Genomic DNA, 27163 nt, shown 5'->3' with positions numbered 1-27163 from the left:
AGGTAGCTCTCTCTGGGCACCTCTTCCTGCCCCCACCCTACCCCCACCCCACTCTGACCTGCAAACACTTTGGTCTCCTTGAGCTCTCATCCTCCATCCCCTCAGCTCAGTCTGTTTAGTACAACCTGGGTTTCCCCTACGCCATGGCCTGAAAACTCTCAGGGCACTGAGCTGAGGCAATTGTAGTGCTCATTTTGTTTTTGCCTATGGTATAAAAAATATACTTGGGGGAAAAAAAGAGGGAATACTTGGTTGTCATTCCTGGTTCCTGGCACAGAACTCCTAAAACCCTTGGAATTTCCTGAGTGACAAGGGTGACAGAAGTGTTTTGTTCTAATGAGGCAACTCTTGGCAGGTCCCTAAAGAACTTCAGGATGGGAGTCGGTTGCCAGAAAAAATGAGCTTTGATTAGAAGCTTGGAACTGTCAGCCCCATCCCCAACTCTGGGAAGAGCAGAGGGACTACATACGGTGTTAATCACCAATGGCCCATGATTCAGTCAAATCACACAAGTAATGATAGCTCCATAAAAACCTCCAAATGATGGCTTTTGGAGATCCACTGAGATGAACACATCAAAGTACTGGGAAAGTGGAGCATCTAGAAAGGGTGTGGGAGTTGCATGCCACCCCTGCCCCCTATGCCCTGCCCTATGCATTCTTCTCATTTGGCTGTTCCTGAGCTCTATCCTTTATATTAGGCCAGCAAACATAAGTGTTTTCCTGGGTTCTGTGAGCCATTCTACCAAATTACTGAACTTGAGGGGTGGACCATAGGACTTGACCTTATAGCTGGTTGGTCAGAAGTACTGAGGCCTAGACTTGAGACTGGCATCTGAAGTGGGGCAGCCTGGTAGGGCTGAACCCCTTTAACCATGAGATCTGACCCTCACTCCAGGTAAACAGTGTCAGAACTGAGCTGAACCACTGGACATCCAGTGAGCATCCAGAGAACTGGGGAGGAAGTACTGGAAAAGACAACACATATTTGGTGTCAGGAAAGGAAAAAAAAACTTTCACTCCCTATCTCTCAAGGATTCACTGTCCTTCACTGACTAATGTCCCTTGTTTCATTTATTTTTAATTGTTTCATACAGGAAGGTAAACTGCTCCCTGTTGCTCTATCTTGGTCAAAAGTAGAAATCCTCAAACACAGGTCTTCTTAACCACCACTCCCTAGGCTTCCTGTGCCTAGTTCCATTAAAGGAGGCTTATACTAGAATCATATGATTCTGCATCTGCATGATTCATGAAACTCAAGGTGAAGCAAGAGCTTTGTCTCTGTGTCACCAGTCCCTAGCACAGGGACCTGGCCTCCATGATGCCACAGCAAGAGGTGCTAGATGATCACACACATGTACACAAGATCCAGCTCACAACCCCAGGTGCCCTCAGAGGGCACATAGGCCCTCCATGCCACTTAGAAAGCCCAGACCCAAGGCTTTACACCAGCCCACCACAACAAAATATAAACTCTCCCTAACACAGATAACTGGGGAATTTGCTTCTAGTTTAATGATGGTAAGACCTGGAACCAGAGCCCAGAATAGGAAGCATGTTTGATAAGTTGGACAAAAGACCATGGGAAACTACAATCAGAATAACTCACAGATTCAATTACTCCTCTGTTTCATAATTATCTTAGAAGCTGAATATTTTTCCAGCTGGTAAAAGGGGACTTTCCAGGGCATCTTTTCAAAAGACAGATTAATGATGTTTATATTTATTTAATTTGAGATCATTTCTTTCCATCATCTCTCATTTTAAAATCTCTGAAATAACATTAATGCTTGAGAGAAAGCTTTTTTTTTTTTTTTATGAAGGGTGTAGGGAAAAGCAAACTACAGCTCTATCCCATTTAGCCCAGCCATAAGCATATCTTGATATCTTTATGCACAGATACGGCACCTAAAGTGTGAATAATAAATTAATTCCTAGATATATTCTACAGGACTTTCCTAAATTAGGTCATAACAACTTTAAAGGTCAAACAAAGGCAAAAACACTTTCATTCTTAGTACTAAGGCACCATGTGGCTCCCTGCAGTGAGCTATGAAACTTCCCCATTAGCATTAAAGCCCACATTTAGGACTTACAAGAGAAACTGAAGGGGAGGAGGAAGGGATAAAAGACTAAGAAAAACATTCTTATGCCCTTCACCAGAGCATTCTGAGGGGGAGGGTGGAAATCCTGTTGTGCTTTTTTAAGGAGTGAGAGAGGCTGGCTTGGCAGGTGTGACATTCCCTTCCCCTAATAGAGGCCCTCACCAAAGACCTCTATCCACCCCAACACAGGCAAGTAGGACAGACGTGTTTTTACCAGAAGAATAGTTTTCCAGCACAACACTAATTATGTCCCTTTCCCGTCTCAAGTCCTTTCAGACATCCACACTGTACTCAGAATTAAGTACATAAGAAACCCCATTACTCTGGTGCACATACTATGGGTTCTTCCTGATTTATAGACTCACATACCACAAAGACGCATCTGTTCCCACACATCATATGTTCCTATCTGGGGTTTCCCAAAGTATGTCAAGTGGAGGTCAACGAGGTTTAGATAAATGGGATTAAACCGAGTTCAATAGGTTTCCTTACTGTCAGATCCCTGCAGGCATTTCATTTGTTAGCGTGTACCAGCCAGCTCCCAGAATTTCATGTGGCATACCTCAAGGGGCCAGTCTCTCCAAAACTGCCTCTGCCCTAACCCGTAAGCTCTCGTCTTCCTTCTGCACGTCATGGGAGAGTATGTGTCTCTGTACCCACCAGCTCGCCCTTCCTGCTCCCATCCACCCTTCACCTCTCTCAGATCTGGCTTCTGCCTCCCCCATGCCACATTCGGCACTTCTCCATATGTGGCCCCTCTTCTCATGGGCCTTCAACCCTAAACCCAGTGCCCCATGCACACCTTTCCTCACACCTCCTGGCTGGCTCACCTCTCTGTGCTTTCCACTCTTGTTTTGGAAACAGAAAATACATTCAGAAAGACAAAAGCACAGAATATAAACACCTGTATTCCCATTAATCAGAAGTGATGATCATCAGACTATACTATGAATGTCATGTTTACTTCAAGTCTTCTTTTCTTTAATAAAAGAGCAAAATAGAATAAAGATGAGTGTCCTTTGATTTCTCCCCAAAGGCAAGCACCTCACAAGTGTGTTACATATCCTTCTGGTCCACTCTTACTTTTTTTACATGCAGATGTTAAGTATTTATAAGTTGCGGCACATGGGTGGCTCAGTAGGTTAAACTACTGCCTTCAGCTTGGGTCATGATCTCAGGGTCCTGGGATCCAGCCCCGCATGGCATTGGGCTCCCTGCTCAGCAGGGAGTCTCCTTCTCCCTCTCCCTTTACCCCGCCCCTGCTCATACGCACTCTCTCTTTTTCTCTCTCAAATAAATGAAATCTTTTAAAAATTTGTTATGTTTTACAAAAAGCGTAACACAGTGACATCGTACAATAAGTATAATTTGTCCACTTTCTTTTTCATTCAACAGGATCTTCCCATACTGACACTCCACTCAACCCGAGCTACCAATATTGATTTTACTGACCTGCCAGCAATGATCCTATTGTTTCTACTGTGACTTCCAGTTAATGAAAACTCAGCCAGGTCTGGTCTCTGAGTGCTCTGTGTGTATTATCTTACATCCCATCTCAGCAACCCACTGAGAAGATGCTCCAAATTCCCAGCTGGCCCAGGATAAGGTGGCATTATCTCTGGGTTTGGCTGAGTCCAAGGCCACGCTCTGACCCCCTGTGCTAAGCTGCCCTCTAACCACTGACAGCTAAATGAGCACCTTCCCCAGGGTCAGGCACTTTGTATGTATCTTGTCTCTTAATCCTCTGAACCCCTCTATGGTGTCAAGGATGATTAATTATCCTCATGTGAGAGATGAAGAAGTTCAGGCTAGAGAAGATGCTGGAGCCTTGGTGTGAACCACAATTAAACAGCTTCAAAGTCCAAATTCCTACCCACTGGGCTAACTATTAGATTTACTAAAAAAAAAAAAGTAAATAAATAAAAAGTAAAGTCAAAGCCGAGATGAGAAGCACAGGCTGGTGTGAGAGTATGGGAGAGACCTGACCACCCAGATTGTTTTATCCCAGTGTCTTAGTCCCTGATCGCACAGCTCCAGGGCATCCTGGGAACAGGGAAATGATACTCACGGTCATGGACTCGATAGCAGTGCTTCTGCAGGCGCCGAACGTCCCACTCCTCCAGCACTCCATGAGTCATCAGCAATTGGAGGAATCGGCGGTGAACGTCAGTCATGACACCCGTTCTTCTAGTACCACCCTGCGTGTGCGAAGGCGCTAAGAAAAGAAGCAAACAAAACCCATTCACCTCTGAGCACTCCGAAAGCCAGGTTCTATATTTTGTACTAACTTACATTCACAGCTAGCCATTTGTTATAGTTTTTAGACTCAAGAGCATCCTGCCGAATAGCCCAAAAATGAAAAGGACACCAGTCAGGGGCAAGCCAACTAGTACCAGCAGGTACTAAAGAGTAACGTGGGTCCCAGAGCCAGCCAGCATGCCTGGACCCAGCCTACCCTACCATCTAAATGAGTGAAATTGGAGAACCTGTCCTCCCTGTGCTTCAGTTTCTGATCTATGAGACTAACGACAGAACCGTGCTCCACAGAATTACTCTATTCGGTGAGTTAACACATAACAGATTTTATTTATTTATTCATGAGAGACACAGAAGGAGAGAGAGGCAGAGACACAGGCAGAGGGAGAAGCAGGCTCCCTGCAGGGAGCCCGATATGGGACTCGATCCCAGGTCTCCAGGATCACACCCTGAGCCAAAGGCAGATGCTCAACCACTGAGCCACCCAGGTGCCCCAGTGAGTTAACACATAATAAAAGCCTGGTAACAAGCTAAACACGAGGTGAGTGCTAGCTATATTTACTCCTAGATAGTTCTGGGTCTGAACCTTGGTTCAGCCACCAAGCAGATCTATGGCCTTGGAGAAAAGCAGCTGAGGCCCCATTTTCTCACGCTAAACTTAGAACAGCGCTCACTGCCCAGAGGATGCCTCAAGTAAAGGCGTATTCAGTGCTAGTTTCCTTCTCATTTCCCAAACCACTAATGAAACAACTGTCACTGTGGGGTGCTTTTTCAATCTCTTGCTCTCTACTAAAGCATTATCTTTCCACAAACCACAAAGATCAGAGCTGATAAAAGCATTACACAAGTCCTGATCAAAAAGCCTGTTCTCGCCACGGAGAGGTGGTACCACACGGAGGCAAAGAGCGTGGGTTTAGAAATCGGCAGGTGGTATTGAGACCAGCGTTTGACAGACCTGCTTGATCTCAAGGATCATCAAAGCCATGCAGGAAAAATACAGCTTCCTGCACTCCCTCCACCACCCGCCACCCACCGCCCACCGTTCCTGGAGGTTCTGGTGATGGCAGAGGGGCCAGGAATTCTGAGGTTTTAACATTCACTTCAGGTGATGCCATGATCTGGCAAGAAAGTCGCTGTTCCCTTAGGCAAATACAGAGTAAAAACATTTCTAGCCGACAAGCTTCATCACCCTAGGCCTCAGTCTTTTCAGCCATAAAATGGGGACAACGAAATGTATGTTTAAGGCAGAAGATGCCATTTAAATGAGATGTGGCTACCAAAGCTTTGCCAAGGACCTGGCACATAGGAGAGACACAAGAAGGCTAGCTGCTGCTTACTGTTCTTCTAAAACAGCACATCAACTGGACCCCAGGGGTAGGAAGACGCACCAGACCAGGGCCAGATTCTCAGACTGCCTGCTAGCTATCCCTTGAGAACAGCTCAGCGGTAACTCAGACTTAACAGGCCCTAAGTTGGACTCATCTTCGCCTTCCCCCATCCTCAACCCTTTTCTTTGCCTGAGTACTAGTCTCGAATCTTCCTGTTACAGGGGGGACGGGGAAGGCAGTCTACGCAGTTACACAAACGCCACAGGCGTGAGCGTCCAACTCTGATCCTCCTTCCTCTCACCCTCAGACCCATCTGGTCACCATGTCCTGCCAAACTTATTTCTATCACTAGAGGCAGCAAAATTAAATCCAAAAAAAGTTAAAGAAAGTGAACAATAAGAGCAGAAAATAATAAAATTAATGTACACCTGAGATCAACAAAACCCAAAGTATTTTTTTTTTAAAGTTCTATTTATCCATCCATGAGAGACATGGAGACAGAGAGGCAGAGACACGGGCAGAGGCTGAAGCAGGCTCCATGCAGGGAGCCCGATGCAGGACTCGATCCTAGTACCCTGCGATCACACCCTGAGCCGAAGGCAGATGCCCAACCACTGAGCCACCCAGGCATCCCAAACCAAAAGTATTCTTTGAAAAAGAACATAATAAAAGCCACCAAACTCTGACAAGATTTTCTGAGAGAGAAGACTGACAAATAAACACGGTTTGGAATGAAAAAGGAGAACTAATTGAGGACACAAACATTAAAAAAGGCATAAAAACAATAATCTGAAGTTGTAAATATACGCAAAGTTATAGGAAATCCATTCAAAACCAACTACAGAATTATGTGGAAATCAACAAGTTTTATAACCACTGAAAACCTTCTGTAGGAAGTCCAACTTCCCACAAAGATAACTTCAGATCCAGATGGATTTATCAAGAAGCCCTACCAAGCCTTCTGGAAGCAAGTGATTTCAAATTTCACAGAACTATCCCAGGGCTGCAAAAGAGCAAACCCTCTTCAAATAATTTGATAAGGCTGACATAAGTTGGGCATTAAAACCTAACAGAAGCTTTAAAAGAAAGGAAATGAAAAGGCCTGTATCTTTCAGGTATGCAACTTCAATGGTCCGAAGCAAAACATTGATTGCATCTAGCAAAATAGAAACGCTAGTATATGATAACCAAGTTGGGTTTATCCCCTCAATAGTTTAACAACTGAAAATCAATAGAATGTCACCTGTCAATAATATCTCAATAAAGCTGGGGGGAAAAAATCAATCAGTGTGAGTCACCACATTAACAAAATATGGGAGAAAGTCTACAGTCATCTTAATAGATTCAGAAACTATGATTGTTAAATTTGACAGTCGCATATACTAAAAACTCTTAACAAACTTAGAATTGAAGGAAATTTCCTTTATCTACTAAATGATATCTATGAAAACCTACAGCAAACATAATACTTAAAAATGGAATATTGAGGGGCAGCCCCGGTGGCTCAGCGGTTTAGCACCGCCTTTCCACCCAGGGTGTGATCCTGGAGACCCGGGATCGAGTCCCATGTCGGGCTCCCTGCATGGAGCCTGCTTCTCCCTCTGCCTGTGTCTCTGCCTCTCTCTCTCTCTCTGCGTGTGTTTCTCATGAATAAATAAAATCTTTTTTAAAAAATGGAATATTGAAAGCAATCACTTTCAAATCCAAACTGATCCAATGCAACTGAACTCATGCAATTCCAATCAAAATCCAACAGGCTCAGGGATCCCTGGGTGGCTCAGCGGTTTGGAGCCTTCCTTTGGCCCAGGGCATGATCCTGGAGTCCCGAGATCAAGTCCCACATCGGGGTCCCTGCATGGAGCCTGCTTCTCTCTCTGCCTCTCTTTCTCTCTGTCTCTTGTGAATAAATAAATAAAATCTTAAAAAAAAAAAAAAATCCAACAGGCTCTGTGTGTGTGTGCGATATTTGACAAAATGATCCCAAAATTTACATGGAACACACAAAGGCCAAACAGCAAAGCCATTCTGGGAGAAGATAAAGGCAGAAAGACTTGTCCTACCAGGTAATGACTTATTTTAAAGCTAGAGTAATGAATAATAGACGATAATGGTATAAACATGGACCAAGTAAGACCAGTGGGACAGAACAGAGAACCCAGATAAGAAACACATGTGGATATGGATACTTGACACGCTGGAGAAATGGAACTCCAGATCAAAACAGCTTTTTAGAAAAGGTGCCAGAAAAAAAAAAAAAAAAAAGGTGCCAGAACAATAGATTACCCTTATGTGAAAAAACTGGAGAATTGAACCTTCACCTCATTATGCATAAAATATTTTTGAAGATTAAGGTTATATGAAAGGAAATGCTACAAAACTTTTGGACAACAATACAGGCAGATAGCTTTTATAAGCCAAAGGCAGGTGTTTCTTTAAAAGATATAATAATAATAATAATAATGCAAAAAGTACAAATCATAAAGGAATATACAGGTAAATTCAACTTTGTTAAAATTAAGAACCTCTGTTCACTGAAAATACTTGAGCGGGGGGAAGGAGAGAGAGAGAAGACAAGCTACAAACTGGGAAGCATCTGAAACATGCTGAACCCATGAAAGATTCATACTCAGAATATGTAATGAATTCCTACAAATCAGTTAGAGGAAGACAACTGCAAAAGAAAAATAAGCAACTGAAATTTCCAAAGAAGATATACAAATGATTAATAAATATATTAAAAGATACACAGTCCTGAGGTCATCAGGCTAACGAGTATCCAAACTACAGTGACAAATCTCTTACTCATCACCAGATAAGGCAAAGATTCTGAAGAATGGCCTCGGCTAAAACTCATCCACTGCTGGTGGAGTGTGAACTCTTATAAACCGTGTCAGACAATTTGATTTTACTGGCGAATTTGGGTATGCCCAGAAATGCGGTATTCGATTTTTCACTTACAGAAACTATCCACATCTGCCCAAGGAAATATGTGTATAAAAGCACCATGTGGTAGCAAAAATCTGGCAACAGTAGCAATGGCAACCAGTTGAAAAATGCCTACGCAAAGCATTTATATTCAAACCATGGAATTCCAAATAGCGACGAAGCAATGAAGGTGACGTAGAGCTACTCAAATCACCGTGGATGCATCTCACATATGGGAATGTTATGTGCAAAAGTAAAGTCACACTAATTATATGTGAGGATTCTCCATCAAATTCAAAACCTAATGAAACCATACACAGCAGTCATTTTACAGATACATAGTAAAAACCATAAAGGAAAAACAAGGGAATGAGTAACAGTACTCAGGGCAGTGCTCATGTTTAGTGAGGGGAAGAAAGGATTCAGCGGGAGCTTTCAGCATAAGATAACGTTCTATTTCTTAACCTGATGGGGAGTATACGTGTGTTCCTTATTTCTTCGAACTTACATTTGCAAACATTTTTATAGGTATGTTACATATCTTGATTAAAAAAAGAAGAAATGATGTAAATACGTTACGTAACAGCCAAAATAAATGCTAAAAAGGACCAACTCTAGGGACTCCTGGGTAGCTCACTGGTTGAGTGTGTCTGCCTTTGGTTCAGGGTGTGATCGTGGGGTCCCAGGATCGAGTCCTGCATCAGGGTCCCGTTGGGAAGCCTGCTTCTCCCTCTGCCTGTGTCTCTGCCTCTTTCTTTTTTTAAGATTTTATTTATTTATGCATGAGAGACATAGAGAGAGAGAGAGAGGCAGAGACACAAGCAGAGGGAGAAGCAGGCTCCATGCAAGGAGCTCGATGTGGGACTCGATCCGAGGTCTCCAGGATCACGCCCTGGGCCAAAGGCCGTGTTAAACCGCTGAGCCATCGGGGCTGCCCTCTGCCTCTCTTTCTATCTGTGTCTCTCCTGAATAAATAAATTAAAAATCTTGGCAGTGGGGAGGACCAACTCTGGAACAGTACAGAAGTCAATAATCTCAAAAAAAAAAAAAAAAAGAAGTCAATAATCTCGGGGAAAAAAAAAAGAAGAGGGACACAGATACAGATAGGCCTGTTTACACACAGAAGGCGATTGTCTGAAGATGGACTGGGTGGCAGAGGTCAACCATGGTGAACTGCCTACCCCCCCCCCAAAAAAAATTTAAAAACAGAAATGTCTGTGCAATAAGCAGATCTCAAGCACCACCACCTGAGCCACACGCGAGGCAGAGGGGGGAGTGCTTCACTGCGCTCTCATTCCATCCTCCTGGGAACCTGAGGATGGTCACATCCATGCCCCCATTTTACAGATGCGGCAAGACTGGAGGCACCAGGAGATGCACGGAGTCAGCGATGGGCAGGAGGGTGGCGATGCAAAAGCAGAGTTCAGAAACCCTAGCACCGCCACCGACACACACACACACACACACACACACACACACACACCCCAGGTAAGCGAGGCATTGCAGGGAACAAGCAAATGGAGATCCCTCACCTGCAGGGACTCCTCACCTACAATTCTCCAATCTAAGAAAGACCTAAGGCCTCCAACCTTGGAAGCCTGAAGCCCTGATCTGATCTATAAGATGAGGCTATCTCTGGGCCATTCTTGACCTCCTTTGGGGGCAAATGTGCACGGATTCATGTATGTGGTGACAAGATGCAGCCCAGACCCCAAAGACCATGGGGAATAGGAATATATCATATCCCTTTCGAAAAATCCGAAACATCGGGGCATCTGCACACGTGTAGCCTCGGGGCTCTCTACGGGTCCCCGGACCGCCACAGAGAGCACGGGCACAGGTAACCGACAGGTGCTCCTCGACAGGTGCTCCTCGAAGGCCGTATTTTCCGTATTCGGTTCGGGCATCCGTCTTTTGCTTCCGTCCCCCAAGAGCGGGGTCAAACCGAGGTCAGCACGTAACGCTACGACCCGCCGGCGTCGGGGGGCGTCGGGGGCGTCGGGGGCACCAGGTCCCGGCCCGCCGGCCTAGGAAGGCCCCGTCTCTGGGCCTGTCTGCATCAGCCAACGAGGAGCCCCCCGGGCCCCCCGAGCCGCGCTCCGGCACCCGCGCCGGCCGCCCCCGGGGCCTGACGCCCACCTTCCGTCCTCCGTCGCCTCTCTGCGCGGCCCTCTTCCATCCCCGACAGCCTCGCGGGCGCGCGCGCCGCTCACCCTCCGCGGTACCCGGGCGCAGCCCCCACTGCCCGCCGCCGGCGCCGAAAGGCGGGCTTGGCACGCCCCCTCCGGGGCGGGGCCAACGCGGGCGCGGCTCTCCTATTGGCGGCAGCCGCACGCTCGTCCCTCCCACCGGGTGACGCACTTCCTGCTCGCCGTTGCCATGGCGCCGAGGAGCCGGTGGGGTAGGCGGCGACTTCCGCGCATCTCCCGCCACTCTCCGGACCTCACCGGGCGGGGCCGCGGGCGGGTCACCTTCTGCCTCCAGCTCCGCCACTGACTGCAACCTACGACCTAGGAGGAGGAAGGGGCACGCTTGCAACGGGACCTTCTCCACAGCAGCCGCGGTTTCCGCGGACACAAGCCAGTGCCCCATCCTGGGCCTCAGTTTCCCCATCCGTGCAAACGACGCCGTGGCCTCGGGGTCGGCCGTGAGGGCTCCGCCGTCCTGCAACTTGAGCTGGAATCCTGGCTCTGCCAGATCTTGAGCAAGTCACTGAGCTGCTGCGCCCAGCCTCAGTTTCTTCTTCTGGTACACGGGGCTGATCAGAGTCGCCATGGAATAATAGGGTGTTCATGGGGTTTCAAGGAAATGCACGCTGGAACTGCTGATTAGATGTCAGCTACTTGTCTCACCTAGGGATTGTTGGGAGAAGCCAGTGAAGTTGTGAATGGACTATTGGAGAGCACTCGTTTTACAAACGCTTGCATCCCGGTGCCTGACCTGGGAGCTGGGGCCGGATGCAGCCGAGCAGGGAAACAAGCAGAAAGTGCAAGCATCTAGCTCTGTGATGATAGCTTCAAATCCCCACTTGCCCGTTGCACGCCTGTGAACTTGGGCAGCAACTTCTCAACTTCTCTGGACCTCAGTTTACCTGTCTGCTGAGTGAGGAAAGCAGTAGCCTCTGATAGTTTCTTTTTTTTAATGAAGATTTTATTTATTTATTCATGAAAGACACAGAGAGAGAGAGGCAGAGACACAGGCAGAGGGAGAAGCAGGCTCCATGCAGGGACCCTGATGTGTGACTCGATCCCAGGACCCTGGGATCATGACCTGAGCGGAAGGCAGATGCTCAACCACTGAGCCACCCAGGGGTGCTGGTGTGGTAGTTAAGAGCTTAAGCTTGGGAGCTGGACCATCTGGATTCGAATGCTGCTTCTTAAACTCAATATATCTGAGACCCAGGACAAAATACTGAAGCTCTCCACCTCAGTTTGCTCATCCATAGAGCAGGGATCATAATAGCACCCCGTTGATAGGATTGCTGTGAGATTAAATTAGTTAATATATGCAAAGCACTTAAAAGTACCTGGCACATAGTGAGGCCTCGGTAAGTGTGAGTTATCTTTACTGATAAAGAACTTTTAAAATGCCTTGGGGGCAGTCAGAGAGAAGAAGAGCTCTAAGGAGACCATCTATGTTTTGTTCTGCATAGTTTTGTAGAATTTTGAATTCGCTATCAATATTTAAAGCTGAGGTATTTCCCATAAAACCCGAAGGTATCTGACAGCTCTTGAAAAATGGGGCAGCCTGGCCACAATAGGCCACATTCCCCTACGGTAGCCCTTGTTTAAACCTTGGTAGAGAGACACCTGGGTGGCTCAGTGGTTGAGCATCTGCCTTCCGCTCAGGTCATGATCCCAGGGTCCTGGGATCGAGTCACACATCAGGGTCCCTGCATGGAGCCTACTTCTCCCTCTGCCTGTGTCTCTGCCTCTCTCTGTGTGTCTTTCATGAATAAATAAATAAAATATTTAAAAAAAAAAAAAAACACTTGGAAAGTGTGCTCCTTTGTGATGACACATGTGCTTCCCAGGGTGCAGAGAAATAAAAACAGAGGCCCATGGATGAAAAACACGGGGAACACTAACATTTCAGGATCAAAGGGCCAATAAAGGAGGTAGAAAGAGAGGGATCCAAGACCAAGTGGTATCAGAGGCAAATAGGTGGGAGATACTATTGAGTGGTAGGGTGTGGTCTGAATTGTCAGTGCTCTGGAGAGATCAAGGCAGATGTGCCACCGCTGTAGAATGTGAAGGCCATAAAGAACCCATAGAGACAGGAGGAAGCTAGATTGGCCTCCAAGAGAAGTGAATGCATGGAAGCTGAGAGAGTGGGGAGGGGGCACTGACTACTTCTAGGAAGGGTGGCTTGGGAAGAGGAGACACAAAGACTGGAGTAGCGGGAATAACCAATAGAATAAAAACAGGGAGACAGGAGAGAATGGGGTCTGGAGACAGGATTACTCTTACCCTAGAAAGGAATAGAGACATTTCTGAAACAGAAGGAAAGGATGTAAAAATGGATGGATAAAGATTCACCCTTGATGTTTTCTGTTTTCTCCATGAAGTAGCAAATTCTCATTCTTCTAAGCAAAGGATCTGGGAGGTGCTCAGGGATTTGAGGGGAATCAAAGGTTTGGAATGGATGCCAAAGAGAATGGAAAAGCAAGGTGCCAGCTAAGATTGAAACGATAAATGTGTAGAGAAGATAGTGACTCCTGATCCCCCGCCATCTCCCATCTCCATAGCAGGGGCCCCAGAGCAGAAGCCCTGTCTGGACTCATCTCGGGGTGGGTCTTGGCCAAACAAAGGCAGCTGACCCTAGAGGTCAAAGCAACTGCAGAGTGCTGGTGAGAAGGTCCTATGTCTATCTGCCCACAGTATGGGCAGATAGACATAGGAGAGATGGGGAGTGCTGAGAACTTAACACGGAGGGGTACAGCAAGCAGAGAGGTCTCAGTGAGGCAGATTATAGGTGACCTGCCTCAGCTTGCCTCCACCCCCAGAAGACAGCCCACTCTCTGGCCGGCTCAGTGAGTATCTGTTAGGGCCTTCAGTGCACCAGACATTGGGCTGTTTGCTACAAGGCAACTCTGCCAGTTCAGATATTCTTCTGAAAGTTGACCCTGAAAAGTATAGAATTTGCATGGACATAAATTCACTGTACATAAGGCAGGTGGCCCAGGCCTTGGCTAGAGAGGAAGCATGGGGCCAAACCATAGCTGAGGGGGATCAGGCTTTTACCTGAAGACCATTGAAGCTATTGGAGAGGAAATGATGAGATCAGGTTTGTATTTTAGAAAAAGAACATCAGCACATCTGTTCTTTTCAAACATACTTGGAACATTTACAGAAATTGACTGTGAACTGGCCACAAAGGAAGTCTCAATAAATTCCAAAGAATCTATAGACCACATTCGTGAACCACAGTGAAGCAAAATGAAGAATCAACAAAAACACAGCCAGAAAGAAACCCAAACCACTTGTAAACCTTAAATTAGTTACTGAAAATGCTTCTGAGGAGAGGGTCCTGAAGGCAGGATGATCTCTGTTTTATCATGTACTGCTTTTACTTATGAAAAAGAAAACTAAACATGACAAGCACATGTTTGAATTTTATTTCTCAAGTTGGGTGTTCGTTGTATTCGTTTTTATACCTCTGTGTATGTTGAATGATTTTACGTTTTTAAATGAAAAAGAACATACATTTGGAAACCGAAAAATACATACATATTAAAAAGAAAACCAATATGGAAATTACAAAATATTTAGAAATGAATGTCAAAAAACACCCAATATAATGAAATGTGTGGGATCCAACTAAAACAAATAATTAGAGGGGGATTTGTAGCCTTACGTGTACTTATTACAAAACCAGAAAAATAAATGTTCAATGTAAGAGGTAGATAAATAAACACTAAATAACCTGGAGAAAACAGAAAGAAGGGAATAATGAAGCAAAAGGCAAAATGAATAAAACAAAAAGGAAAATGTAATTGATTATGGACACCAGAAACTGGTGACTAATCCAACAGACAAACATTTTGCAAGATTTATCCAAAAAATGATCCAAATAATATTATAAATGGCTAAAGAAACATACCAGATTGAGTATAAAAATTTTATAAAGCTTAAGAGTATACTATGAACGACTTTATGCCAATACATTTGAAAATCTAGATAAAAGAGGCAATTCTTGACAAAAATACAAATTACAAAACTTGGCCCTAGAAAAGTAGACCAATAATCATCAGTAAACTGAAAATGCAATGGATCTGTTCCAACTCCTAAAATGCCCAGGCTGAGATAGTTTTACTAGAGTGATACACATAAATGCAAAAAACAAACCATATTATGTAAACTGCACCAGAATATGAACAAGACAGAGAAGTCTATCCAAAAGTCATATGAAAAAAAAAGTCATATGAGGCTAGACTAATCTTGAACCAAAACAAAAACAGCAGAATTTAAAAAAAAATCGGGTCCATGTATATTATAAGCATGGATGCAAAAATCGAGTCTCTTATGATGAGTGATATTGAACATCTTTTCATGTGTCTGTTGGCCATCTGTACGTCTTTTTTTTTTTTTTTTTTTTTTTTTTTTGTACATCTTCTTTAGAAAAATGCTGTTCAGGTCCTCTGCCCGTTTTTAATGGGATATTGGGTTATTTGTTTTGTTTTGTTTGGTGCTGAGTTGTATACATTCATCATGTATTTTGGATACTAATCAGGGAAATGCAAATCAAAACCACCAGGTATCACCTTACACCTGTCAGAATCCCTAAAATCAAAAAGACAAGAAATAACAAGTGTTGGCAAAGATGTGGAGAAAAAGGAACCCCGGTGCACAGTTGGTGGGAATTGCTGCAGCCGCTGTGGAACACAGCATGGAGATTCCTCAAAAACTTAAAAATAGAAATACCATACCATCAAATAATTCCATTATTGGGTATTTACCCAAAGAAAACAAAAGCACTAATTTTAAAAAAAATAGATGCATCCCTATGTTTATTACAGCATTATTTGCAATAGCCGAGATATGGAAGCAATCTAAACGTTCATTGACAGACAAATGGATAAAGAAGTCATGATGTGTATGTTTATATGAATATGAATATTATGCAGCCATTAAAAAAAAGGATGAGATCTTGCCATTTGCAGCAACATGGATAGACCTAAAGGCTATTATGCTAAGTGAAATAAGCCTAACTGAGAAAGACAAATAGCATATAATTTCCCTCATATGCGGAATCTAAAAAAATAAAACAAATGAATAAACAAAAAGTAGAATCAGACCTATAATTACAGAGAACAAACTGATGGTTGCTGGAGAGAAGGGGATGGGGGCAAAATGTGTGAAGGGAAGTAGGAGGTACAGGCTTCCAGTAGAATGGAATGAATAAGTCACAAGAAGAAAAGGCACAGTGGGGCGCCTGGGTGGCTAAGTTTGTTAACCTTTGGCTCAGGTCATGATCCCAGGGTCCTGGGATCCACCCAGCAAGGAGCTCCTTGCTCAGCAGGAGCCTGCTTCTCTCTCTCCCCCTCCCTCAGCCCCTCCCATGGCTCATGCACTCTCTCACTCTCTCTCTCCCCTCTCTCAAATCAAGAAATAAAATATTTTTAAAAAAATAAAAGGCACAACATAGGCAATATAGCCAATGACCTTGTAACAACACTGCATAGTAACTGATGGTAGCTATACTCATGAGCACAGCATAATATACAGAGATGTCCAATCACAATGTTGTACACCTGAAACTAATGACACATTGTATATCAACAATGCTCCAATTATATGTATAAAAAAATAACTGTCTCTTCCAGAAGAGAAAATTCAAATGGTTAAAAAAAATAGTGGGGAAAGATGCCTAACCTTATAATTAATTGGAAATACAAACAACAAAAAGATACCAGTTTTCCCCCATAAGAAAGACAAAATGTTGCTGAGGGTGAGGGAGGGGAAACCAACATCCTTATGCATATCTGGCGGAGTTGTAAACATTATAGCTGCTCTGGAGAGCAATTTGGTGTTATGAAAATTGAAAAAGCTCATCTGGCAACTCCACTTCTAGGACTTTTAACTGGAGAAAATCTCCCTTGTGCTCTTTGAGAGGTTTGCTCAATGATGTTGCCAATAGAAGGAACCACAAGAGAATGTCCTAACTATCCATTAACAAGGAAATGAAAATGCAAAATGTTCATGTGGGATAGATGATCATGTAACATTAAGAGGAATGAATTCACTCACAAGTACCTATATGGATGAGTCTTAAGACCATAGAGTGAAGTGGGGGGAAAAAAACAAGATGCAAAGTTGATGCATCTTTGGATTACTCTTTGTGTAAAATTGGCGAAACACAAAATGGCAATATTATACATTTCCTGTGGATGAATCTATGCATACAAACTTATCTTCTTATTGAGGATTGGAAACACTGTCACAAAACTGACACGTGAGGATCTCTAGGAAAGGGAAAGGGGGGGTGGAATGGGGATAAAGAAGTTCCTGAGGCTTATCCACAATGTTTGAATTTTAAAATAACAAAATTATATACTTATATAGTGTTCGTCTAATTTTCTAGTAGAGGCAAACATGCCTAAGTGCCAACAGTGGTTATTTCTGGGCGGTGGGACAGGGGACTGTTGTTTTGTTCACTTTTACCGTTCTGTAAAAACAATTTCGAATAGGAAGGGTGAACGGATGAAAACGAATGAAAGGTGTATTTTTGTTTTTTTCTAGAAATACATGGCCATCAGTGGAAAGGGAGAGAGGCAAGATCAGGTTTCCCTGGAGCCCGGATCAGACCCTTTCCACCTTTCCATGTTGGTCCTCTTTTACATCTATATACTCACATATTTTTTTTTGGATTCATTACATTTTAGGTTGGATCCAGTAGAGGTGATGGGTGTGAGCCAGCAGGGCAGAAAGGGAACACGATTCCCCTCTACTCATCCTTCATCCTGGAGGGTTGGTGACAGGCCCCAAAGGTCAATTTTAAAAACGATTCCTGCTTAAAGTCCAGGAAGACTCAGACACGGGATTGAGAAATATGCCCAAAGCCAGAGGCAGTGTAGATCGTTCAATCTTTCTAAAGTGCAATTTGGCTGTGCTCATCTAGAGTGCACACATATCATGTTCTTTGACCTTGTAATTCCACTTCTGGGAATCCATCTGAGGAAATAATCAGAGACACACACAAAGGTTAATGGGCAAAAAAGAAAATTATGTCAGAGCCTTAATTTTATCAGGGAAGAATGGCAACAACTAGAATGTCTCCAAATAGCTAAAGAGAGGAATGGTCAGAAAAACAAAAATGCTGCAGAATATTATGTATCCTAAAAAACCATGTTTTGAAAACACATTTGAGGTCACGGGGGGAAAAAAGTCATAATGCAGAATATTTTAAGAAAGAGAGAAAACTAGAAGAATACCTATACCAAAATATTATCAGTGGTTATCCCTGATTCTATTATAGGTTAATTATTTTCTTGTTGCTTTCTTCTATTTTTCAACTTTTCTCCAAAAGCATATTTTATTTCATAATCCTAAGGAATATTATTTTTCAAAATAAATGGAGACTGTGATCATAAAGATTTTTGGTATTTTTTTCATTAAAGCCATATATTTCAAGTATCTGAGAATTGTTTTATATAAGTGAATTTCTATATAATTAGATTACTCCTTCAAGCATGAGCATTTTAAAAACTTTTTGTAGTTCCTATACTATAGTTTTAAAAACTATACTTATCTGCTGCCGTGAGCAAACAGTGACTTTTTGTGATGAGTACCGGGATTTATCTTTGAGGATAATTACTATGCCTTTATGCCTTTACACAAAATGCACGTTGTTAATTATAAAAATGAAAAGCTCATGCTTTTTCACCTCCTTTCCTCTGTCAAACCACCAGCAGTCCTACTCTCTTCTTATACTTGCCTTCTTTTAATGTCCCTTAGCCTGAGCAAATAAATGCCCAGTCTTGTTGGAAAATTGGCCAAAAGTTAATAAGCAAAGATAAATATCAGTAAAGTGTGCAAGTTTTACTTATTTAATTTTTAAAGATTTTATTTATTTATTCATGAGAGACACACAGAGAGAGGCAGAGATAAAGGCAGAGGGAGAAGCAGGCTCCATGCGGAGGGAACCTGATGCGGGGCTCCATCCCAGGACCCCAGGATCATGACCTGAGCTGAAGGCAGACGCTCAACCACTAAGCCACCCAGGCACTTTGCAAGTTTTAGTATAAATTCGTTACATTTATTTCTTCTTGGACGCTGTTTTGTTTTAAACTATTTTTTAAAGAGATAGCAGGCTGCCAGAGGAGGTTTCCAGACAAGATGCAAGGTCATAGTAATCTTCTAATCCACTGACAAAGAAAGTGAATCAAAGGTTGAATTCAGGGCAAGCAGATCAAAACCCCAAATCCAATGTGGTCCCACAGAGGCCTTTTAAGCTCTAAAAACTGTAGTGACCATTCGCATCACACAGGGACATCCCACACTTGCTCCTCCAAGGGTGGTCGGTGAACTAGAAGCATCACATCCCCCAGGAGCTTGAGAGATCTCTAGCAAGACAAGTCTGAGGCACCAGCCGACCTACTGGAGCAGAATCTGCATTTCAACAAGATCCACAGGTGAATGACATGCATGTGAAAGTTTGAGAAGCATCAATTTCAAACATACTTCTATTTATTCACCTATCCCATTTCCCATGCTCTTAATGCTTACTCCAACAAAAATATTTTCTGTCTTTCTCTCTCATCGGGAGCAGGTTGTAAATTGTTTGTGTTTTACATGCATTTATTTTAAAATAAACAAAAGCAGAGAATCCTCTCTTCTCTGTGGTTCTCCACTGGTTCAGCAGCTTTCTGAGGAACTTTTCATTTTTTATTTAAAAAAATTTTTTTAAATAGGCTACATGCTCGGCCTTGAGAGCAAGACCTGAGCTAAGATCATGAGTCGTTGCTTAACCAACTGAACCATCCAGGTGCCCCACTTTCTTATCTTATTTGAAAATTATGAATTCCTTTAGGAACAACAGACAAATAGCTCCAGGTGGCTGCTTCTCCCTTTGTCTACATTAGGATGTTAAACATCAGGATTGGGGGTGGGTGGGATGGGGACACAAAACTAACAGCCCTACATAAAGTGTCTTTCTTTATGAAAGCTCAGGGAATATTGTCATCGTTCTGATGTTTCAAAAGTATTTTACTCATTGGCATTTTATAAAATTTTTTTGATGTTATGACAACCAGTTATAATATGAGAAATATATATGAACTATGATATATAGAGATATATATGACTTATATGATATAATGATAGGTAGTATGATATATATGATGTAAGGGGTATCATATGATATATATCATGTATGTATAGCATATATATCATACATATATATAATCATAAAATAGAAGTGTCATCATATTTTCAAATCTCTTAATTAAAACTCAGTTGTACCCCCAGTAACTAAAAAGTGTATAATCACTTATTCCTCACAATCCCAGTGCAGCTCTTTCTGTCCATGGGTCCTGTCCCCATACTATAATAAAAGCACCTTTTTTCAAGAAAAAAAAAAAAAACACAAAAACCAAAAACCAAAACCAAAAAATCTCACTTGCAAATGGTTTTGGAAACCAAGGTTGAAAAGAAAGCACCTAGTTGACTCACCAAATTTTTCATTTTCATTTATTTTTTTGCCTTCATCCTAGTGAATGATCAAGAGCATTAGAAGGTACACAGCAGTGTGGTAGGATGCAAAGATGAGCCTTAGTCCTTATACTCAGGTTGATTTAAAAAAATGGCTGGTAAAAAAAGTGAGATAGGTACATGTTAATAAGTATAGTCAAAGAAGAAAGTGCTAAGTAGTCTTAGAATTTACAAAATTAAAATAGCTTAAAATAGTTAAGCTATTTTAGGTGCCAGAGACTAACGCTGGATAACTTTTTTTATATATATATAATTCCTAAGAGACACAGAGAGAGAGGCAGAGACACAGGCAGAGGGAGAGGCAGGCTCCCTGTGGGGAGCCTCATGTGGGACTCCATCCCAGGACCCCAGGATCATGACCTGAGCCAAAGGCAGACGCTCAACCACTGAGCCACCCAGGCATCTTGACCCTGGATAACTTAAAGAAGAAGGAGGACAAGGAGGAAGAGGAGGAGGAGGGGAGGAGGAGGGGAGGAGGAAGGGAGGAAGAAGGAGAAGGAAAAGGAGAAAGGGAGGAGGAGGGAGGAGAAGAGGAAGAAGAAACAGAAGAGGGGGTTGGGGAAGGGTGGGGAAGGGAGGGGGGAAGGAGGAGGAGGAAGAAGAAGGAGAAGAAGAAAAGAAAAAAGTTTATTCGAAGGATATTGGGAATCTATTATTCAAGATAGTCAAGGTCATGGTACTGTAACAAACATCCCCCACTTGTTACTTCTAGGGCATGCCACAGATCCTGTGTGGATCAGCAGAGGCTCTGCTCTCTGCACTCAGGACTCAGATGAACAGAGGCTCCCCAACCTTACAGCCACATCACCTAAACATGAAGCCTCCTCAGTGACCAAGAAGGGGTCTCTAGAGCCTGGAGGTTGGTACAGGGGCTTTTTACTGCCTCAGCTTGAAAGTGACACGTGTCATTTCTATCTATTGTCATCCGTCAGAACTAGTCACATGGTCTGCCCTCACTGCAGGGAGCTGGGAAACATAAAGGGACAAATGGGATACCTGGTGAGCTCACTGTCTCTGGTACAGGGAGATTCATACTCCAGGGAAGAGCTAAAGCATCACCTCTTGTGCTGAACAGGGATCAGAGCACCTGAGGAGACCTGACCAGCAGGAGACGCGGTTGGGCCGTCACTCGTTTGCAGTTCTTCCTGTCTCCCATCTCAGAATTTGCTCTGGAGGAAGAAAACAGCTGATTGGCCTGGTCCAGTTTTATGAGCCACCCAGGACAGAGGTAAGTGGACAAGTTGATTGATGGTTCCACCAAAAAGGAGGGACCATGCATCCAAGCAAAATTGGTGAGTTGTTGCTACAGAAAGGGAGGTGAATGCAGGTGGGCCAACATACTCAACTATTGGGGTTTGATGTAACAGAGGCTTTAGAGGAGAGGTGGCATTCAAGGTGAGCCTTGAAGGAAGAGATACATTTGATGAGGAGCAAAAATAATGTGGGCAGAGGGTAATATAAGTGAAGCGTGTACACAATAGAATGGCAGTCATGTACAAAAAAGAGAAAATAAGTTAAATGTGACCAGAAAAAGTGATTTTCAGTTACTTGTTCACCTCAAATGACCTGGCTTATCTTTGTTCCACTTGGACACAAGTGGGTGGGGGATTGGTTGGAATGGTTCAACCTCCAACGTGAATTTGAGGCCTTGGTCTTCTGTGTTGGCTGACATTCTCAGCTCTCCTCCACATGACCTCCCCTCCCTGTGGTTAGCTGACACTGCCTCGCAGCATGAGGGTCTTGATACAGGTGAATTGCTAATTAGGACAACTGAGGACGCAAAGGTTGAACCTGCTAGGTCGCCTTGGTGCAGACTGGAAGAGCATCAGACCCTTTGCTAGTATCTAGGACGTAAGCTATTTCACGGGACCAGTGCCAATTCAGCGAGGGGGCTGTGCAAAATCATGACAGCTGGGAGACAGGAAAGCCTTGGGGCCATTTCCAGAGACCAGTTGCCAAAGAGGATGTCCCTGTGGTTAGGTGTCCCACCCCCAGCTCCAGCATGAGGTATGCAGTGGGAAGTGGGTAGTGTTGGAGGAAAGAGAAGTTGGGGGCTGGGTTGTAGAGTCTAGGAGTTTATGCCACCCCAGACAGCTTAAACTTCTAAAACATAAATGAAAATGATAGCAGTGGGGGAAGGGCACAGAGGTCTTTCCCTTCATGCACCTCTTTCCACATTTGCCCCTTTTGTGTTATTGGCCAATATGGAGTCGGCTTGCCACCCCTTGCTCCCAACGAATCTGGGAAAGTAAGAATCTGTTCAGGGGACATGGAATTGCTTTTGATTCATTCTCTGGATACGGGCCATTGCAGGCTGAATGAAGTGGGAGGGAAGAAGAAGTACAATGGTCTGGGGGGTGGGGGAGGTGATATACAGAGGTAGCCACCAGCAACACAAAGCAGGGAAGGTTGTAGCTTTAGGTCATATGACAGGGAGTTAGAGCTGGACCAGGGAGGAGGCAACAGGGAGGAAAACAGGCCGGATATGAACATGGATACACAAGTGGAGTGGGACATTGATGGCAGCTCATGTTTATCTTTCATGAGAGAGAAAGGGAAAGAGACAGAGACAGAGACTGAAAGGGAAGTCAAAGATGAGGACATAGTTTCTAGCTTGCTTAATTGGATGTTGAGGCCATTAACCCAGGCTGAGAACACGGAGAAGAAGTGAGGTTGGAGAGAGAATGACTTTGGTCTTAAGCATTTTGAGTTAGGGATCTGAAAGCTAGCTCAGGGGGAAATGCCCACAAGGCGTGGGCCATGAAACACTAGGATGGGGAGGATGGACAGGGTCAGGTGGAGAGATTGGGGGTTATCAGCCTAGAGCTGGAGGGTGGTGACCTCTTATCTGTGGTTTTGGTTACTCTCAGTCAAATTCAGTCCAGAAACAATCTTCCTGGTATCATCAGGTCAGTCGTAACCTCATGCTGCATCACAGTGCCTAGTCATTCCCCTTACTTTGTCTAATCATGTAGACATTTTATTATCTCGTATCCTCAAGAAGAAGGATAAGATAAGTATAGGATAATGAGATATTTTGAAAGGGAGACCACATCCACATAACTTTTATTACAGTGCATTTTTACAATCATTCTACTTTATTAGTAGTTATGCTGTTCACCTTCTATGTGCCTAATTTATAAATTAAACTTTATCACAGGTAAATACGTATTGGAAAAATACATGGTATATATATATATATGGTTCGATACTACTTGGAGTTTCGGGCATCCACTGGTTATCTTAGAACAAACCCCCTCAAATAAGAGGAGGATTACTGTAGTCAAAACCATGTTAACAAATTATGTCTCTGCTTCTGCAAGATCCAAAAGAATATACATCTAAATACTCACAGAGGTGCCTTCTGGGAAAAGGGATGGGCAGAGAGGAGGTAGGTCCAGGGGGAGATGTTCACTGACATTGTATACCTCCGCATTGCCGAAGCTTTGATAATGGGCACATATCCGATGAGGAGAAAGTACAGTTACAAATGAGCTGAACGACGGGCACTTGGGTGGGTCAGTCAGTTAAGTGTCTGACTCTTGATTTCAACTCAGGCTATGGTCTCAGGGTTGCAGGATCAAGCCTCACATCAGGACCTGCACTAGGCCTGGGGTCTCCTTGGGTTTCTCTCTCTCTCTCTCTCTCTCTCTCTCCCTCTGTCCCTCCCCCTACTAACATGTGCACTCTCTCTAAATAAGTAAATAAATAAAATCTTTATTAAAAAAAAAAAGAAATGAGCTAAACAAAAAAGGAGAATGCTAGAGGAACAAGATGAGGATGTGGTGAATGCTTCCATCTAGAGGAAAATGAGAAGGAAGAGGGGAAAGTATTTAGAGAATTAGAGGGTCAGGATTGAACCCTGGAAACACAATGAGTGGCTGCCAAGGTGAAGGAAGACCGAATGAGAGCCTGAAAAAGACAAGTTTGTGTTTAGTGAAACCTCACTGCTGACCCTAGACAGTGCAGGTAGTGTGCAGATGAAAAACAATCACATACCTGTGATGGGGTTTGGGGAAGGCTGCCCTGAAATACGCTACTTTGGCATATTGCTTATTTGGAATGCAAGTTATTTAAGAAACAGTCAGTGCCAGAAGGACACTCTGACTCTCCCCTGTCTCTTTGACCATCCCTTGCCCACCCCCATGTGGAGAGCACCCTCCCCGCATCCAGAGGGCAGAGGCACCTTTAATCGCCAGAGATCAGGAACTCAGGGCCAAGAAGGCTGTAGAAACAACCCTTGTTACTTTTTCATTAATTTGCTCACCATGAGCCCAAAGTGCTTTGTGTTGTTAGCTCTCTGCAAATGTATAATGCCTTTGTCTAAAGAGTCTAAAAAAGCTGCTTGCTTGGGTCACTTCTTGGAATCTTAGGTTTTTATGAGCCCCTATGTGTGGCTCATAAAATTAAGTTTCTTTTTCTCCTGTTCATCTGTCTTACACTAATTTAATTACCAGGCCGGCTGAAGAACCTAGAAGTGAAGATGGAAAAAGATTTTCTTCCCCTACACACAGAAATGTGAGCATGTGTAAGCACACGGGTGCTCAAGAAAAGCAGGGAAATGATATTTCTTGGCTACAGCTCCTTAAAAGACCAGCCCTATCCTTGCAATGTATTATCCTATCATTTCCCTTTTTGCCTTGTTTTTGCCCCACCATAGGACCACCAAAACCGAGAAGTATCATATGAACCTGTGTAAGGTGCACCCTGGTTATCCCTACAACATCCTGCATCACCATGGGACCGGTAGTTGTGGTGGTAAAAATATGTTGTGCATTCGTCTTTCCCACGAAATTTTTTCTAGCCACAAAATTAACCAGAAACAAGAGAAGCATAACCCCTGCCCCTCCTTTTTCTCAGCATCAGAGAGACAGAGCCTTCGACACAACAGAATGAATAACGTACCACAACTAAGTCAGAAATACCACTGAAAGAGGTTAGCAGGGAAGTGTTTCCTTGCCAGCCAATAGCCCACTGGCCCAATGTTCCAATTTAGGTTACAGGATGCTCCAGACTAAAGGAACAAGGTGGTATGATAAGACTAAGCAAAAACAAAGCAGAGGAATTTGGATAATTCACTTGTGAGTGACTCCTCTTTGGTATTTTTATTTGCTGTGTGTTTACTGGCTTTCCTATGAACACACTGCAGTGCCAGTGAGGCCATCACACATGCTCGTGGGCCAAGAAGCATTACCCATCTATGACCTCAGCTGGCAGCCAGCTCTCGTGCTACTGTGAATCTGGGTGAGACTGGGGGCTGGACATTAAAAACCCACTCATCAGGGCCTCCAGAAGTCAAGGATTTCCACCCTGACTTTGCCACTTTATTTCAATAATCACTGAGTATAAATTTCTGTAATAATGTAGGTAATGGAATAGTTTCAGCTGCTCATACCAGAACGCCCAACTAAAAGTGGCTTTCATAATGAGGACATTTCAGATCTAATTTGCCAAAGTGTTCTCAGGTAGGAGGTTCCAAGGTTGGGGCAGCAACTCAACAATGTCATAAAGGCCCCTGACTCTTCCATCTTCCCACTCTGACATCCTCCACGTGTTGACTTTTCTAGTTAGTTCCACCCTCATGGTCACAAGATGGCTGCCACAGCTCCAAGCATTGCCTCTCTCCGTATCAATGTCCAGCTTCTCTTTCCATGTCCCTGTCTGTATGAGAGGGAAAGCTCTTTCCCAGAAGCCTCTCACACACTCTCATTCTAGTCGTGTGGCCTAAGATTGGGTCACATGCTCATGCCCAGCTGGCAAGCAAGGCTGGGAAGATGAGTACTTTACATTTTTGGTCTCTGTAGTGGGAGAAAAGAGCTGGGAATGACTGTTAGGTAGGCTACCAAACAACCACTGCAGGTAAGAATAATGAGAATGAAAAGCAATCCTAGCAGCTAATATCCACTGAGTCATTAGGTGCTAATATCAACTGAGTCATGACTATCAATTAGTCATGAGTACCTGTCAGGCACTATTTTAAAGGATCTACCTGTATTACTTTGGTTCCTCCCAGCTATACTACCACGAGATTGTATTATTGCCGCCCCTTCTTTATAGGCAGGGAAACTAAAGTTCCGACAGGTCAAAAAACTTGCCATTGTCACCATCAGAAAGCCCACTCTTGGCCTTTTGGAGAGCGAGTTCAACATGATAGTACTTGACCCCCAAAGGCCCACAGCTCAGAGAAAGGTCCAGGCAAGAAAATAAATCACTGTAATGATTTATTAGTAATGGTGAGGTCAGTGCTAATCCATGTGTAACAGAGTGTGAGTTAGTAAGAAATCGTCTGGCATCAGCATCCCTTGCCCCCTTCCCTATGGTTTGCCTAGGGACACTGTGTTTCCAGTGAAATTTTCCCAGGGAGGAAGGAAACAGGAGTGCTGGTACATTGGGGTGAGGGTGGGGATGAGAGGGGGGAGATGGGTAGAAGCATGGAGCCTCAGGAGGGGAGGGTTCCCCAAACCCAGGGGCAGGGATGAAGGGATTTTGGGGCTGCGTGACAAAGCCATGCTGCCTTGCAGTGCCCAGGGAGGTGACAGGATGCTGGTGGAACCACATAATGTGAGGAAGGGAGTGCCTGAGCAGGGAAGGAGCAGTGAGGACACCCACCCTCCTTCTGGGGGCAGGCAAAATCAGACAATAGCCATTCAGTGGTGTCTTTTGCTGATCAGAGCCCAGAGGGCTCTCTGCATAAGCATTAGCACTGCAAAATATAACACCTCCACCCTTTGTGTCCCTCCAGCAGTTCCTGAGAATTATTATTATACTCTGGAGCATGAGGAGTTGGCATGGGGCTTTGTTTTATTTGGAACAAAAATTCCTATGGTATTTCGTATATC

General features: G+C 43.9%; 1 protein-coding gene across 1 annotated transcript in view; it reads right to left on the bottom strand.

The window, feature by feature from the left end:
* Positions 1–10904, bottom strand: part of NSMCE1 (NSE1 homolog, SMC5-SMC6 complex component) — a 31983-nt gene extending 21079 nt beyond the window's left edge. Inside the window, exons 1-2 of the mRNA XM_026011053.2 lie at positions 10753–10904; positions 4173–4319 (exon numbers count right to left, since the gene is read on the bottom strand). Of these exons, the coding sequence (XP_025866838.1) occupies positions 4173–4319; positions 10753–10792 (187 nt within the window). The 5' untranslated portion in view covers positions 10793–10904. The remainder of the gene's footprint in view (positions 1–4172; positions 4320–10752) is intronic.
* Between the last annotated feature and the right edge of the window lie 16259 nt (positions 10905–27163).

The sequence above is a fragment of the Vulpes vulpes genome, chromosome 3 (assembly GCF_048418805.1).
Source record: "Vulpes vulpes isolate BD-2025 chromosome 3, VulVul3, whole genome shotgun sequence".
Taxonomy (NCBI): Eukaryota; Metazoa; Chordata; class Mammalia; order Carnivora; family Canidae; genus Vulpes; species Vulpes vulpes.
The sequence above is the reverse complement of the archived record's forward strand: the minus strand, read 5'-3'. Positions and strand labels throughout refer to the sequence as shown.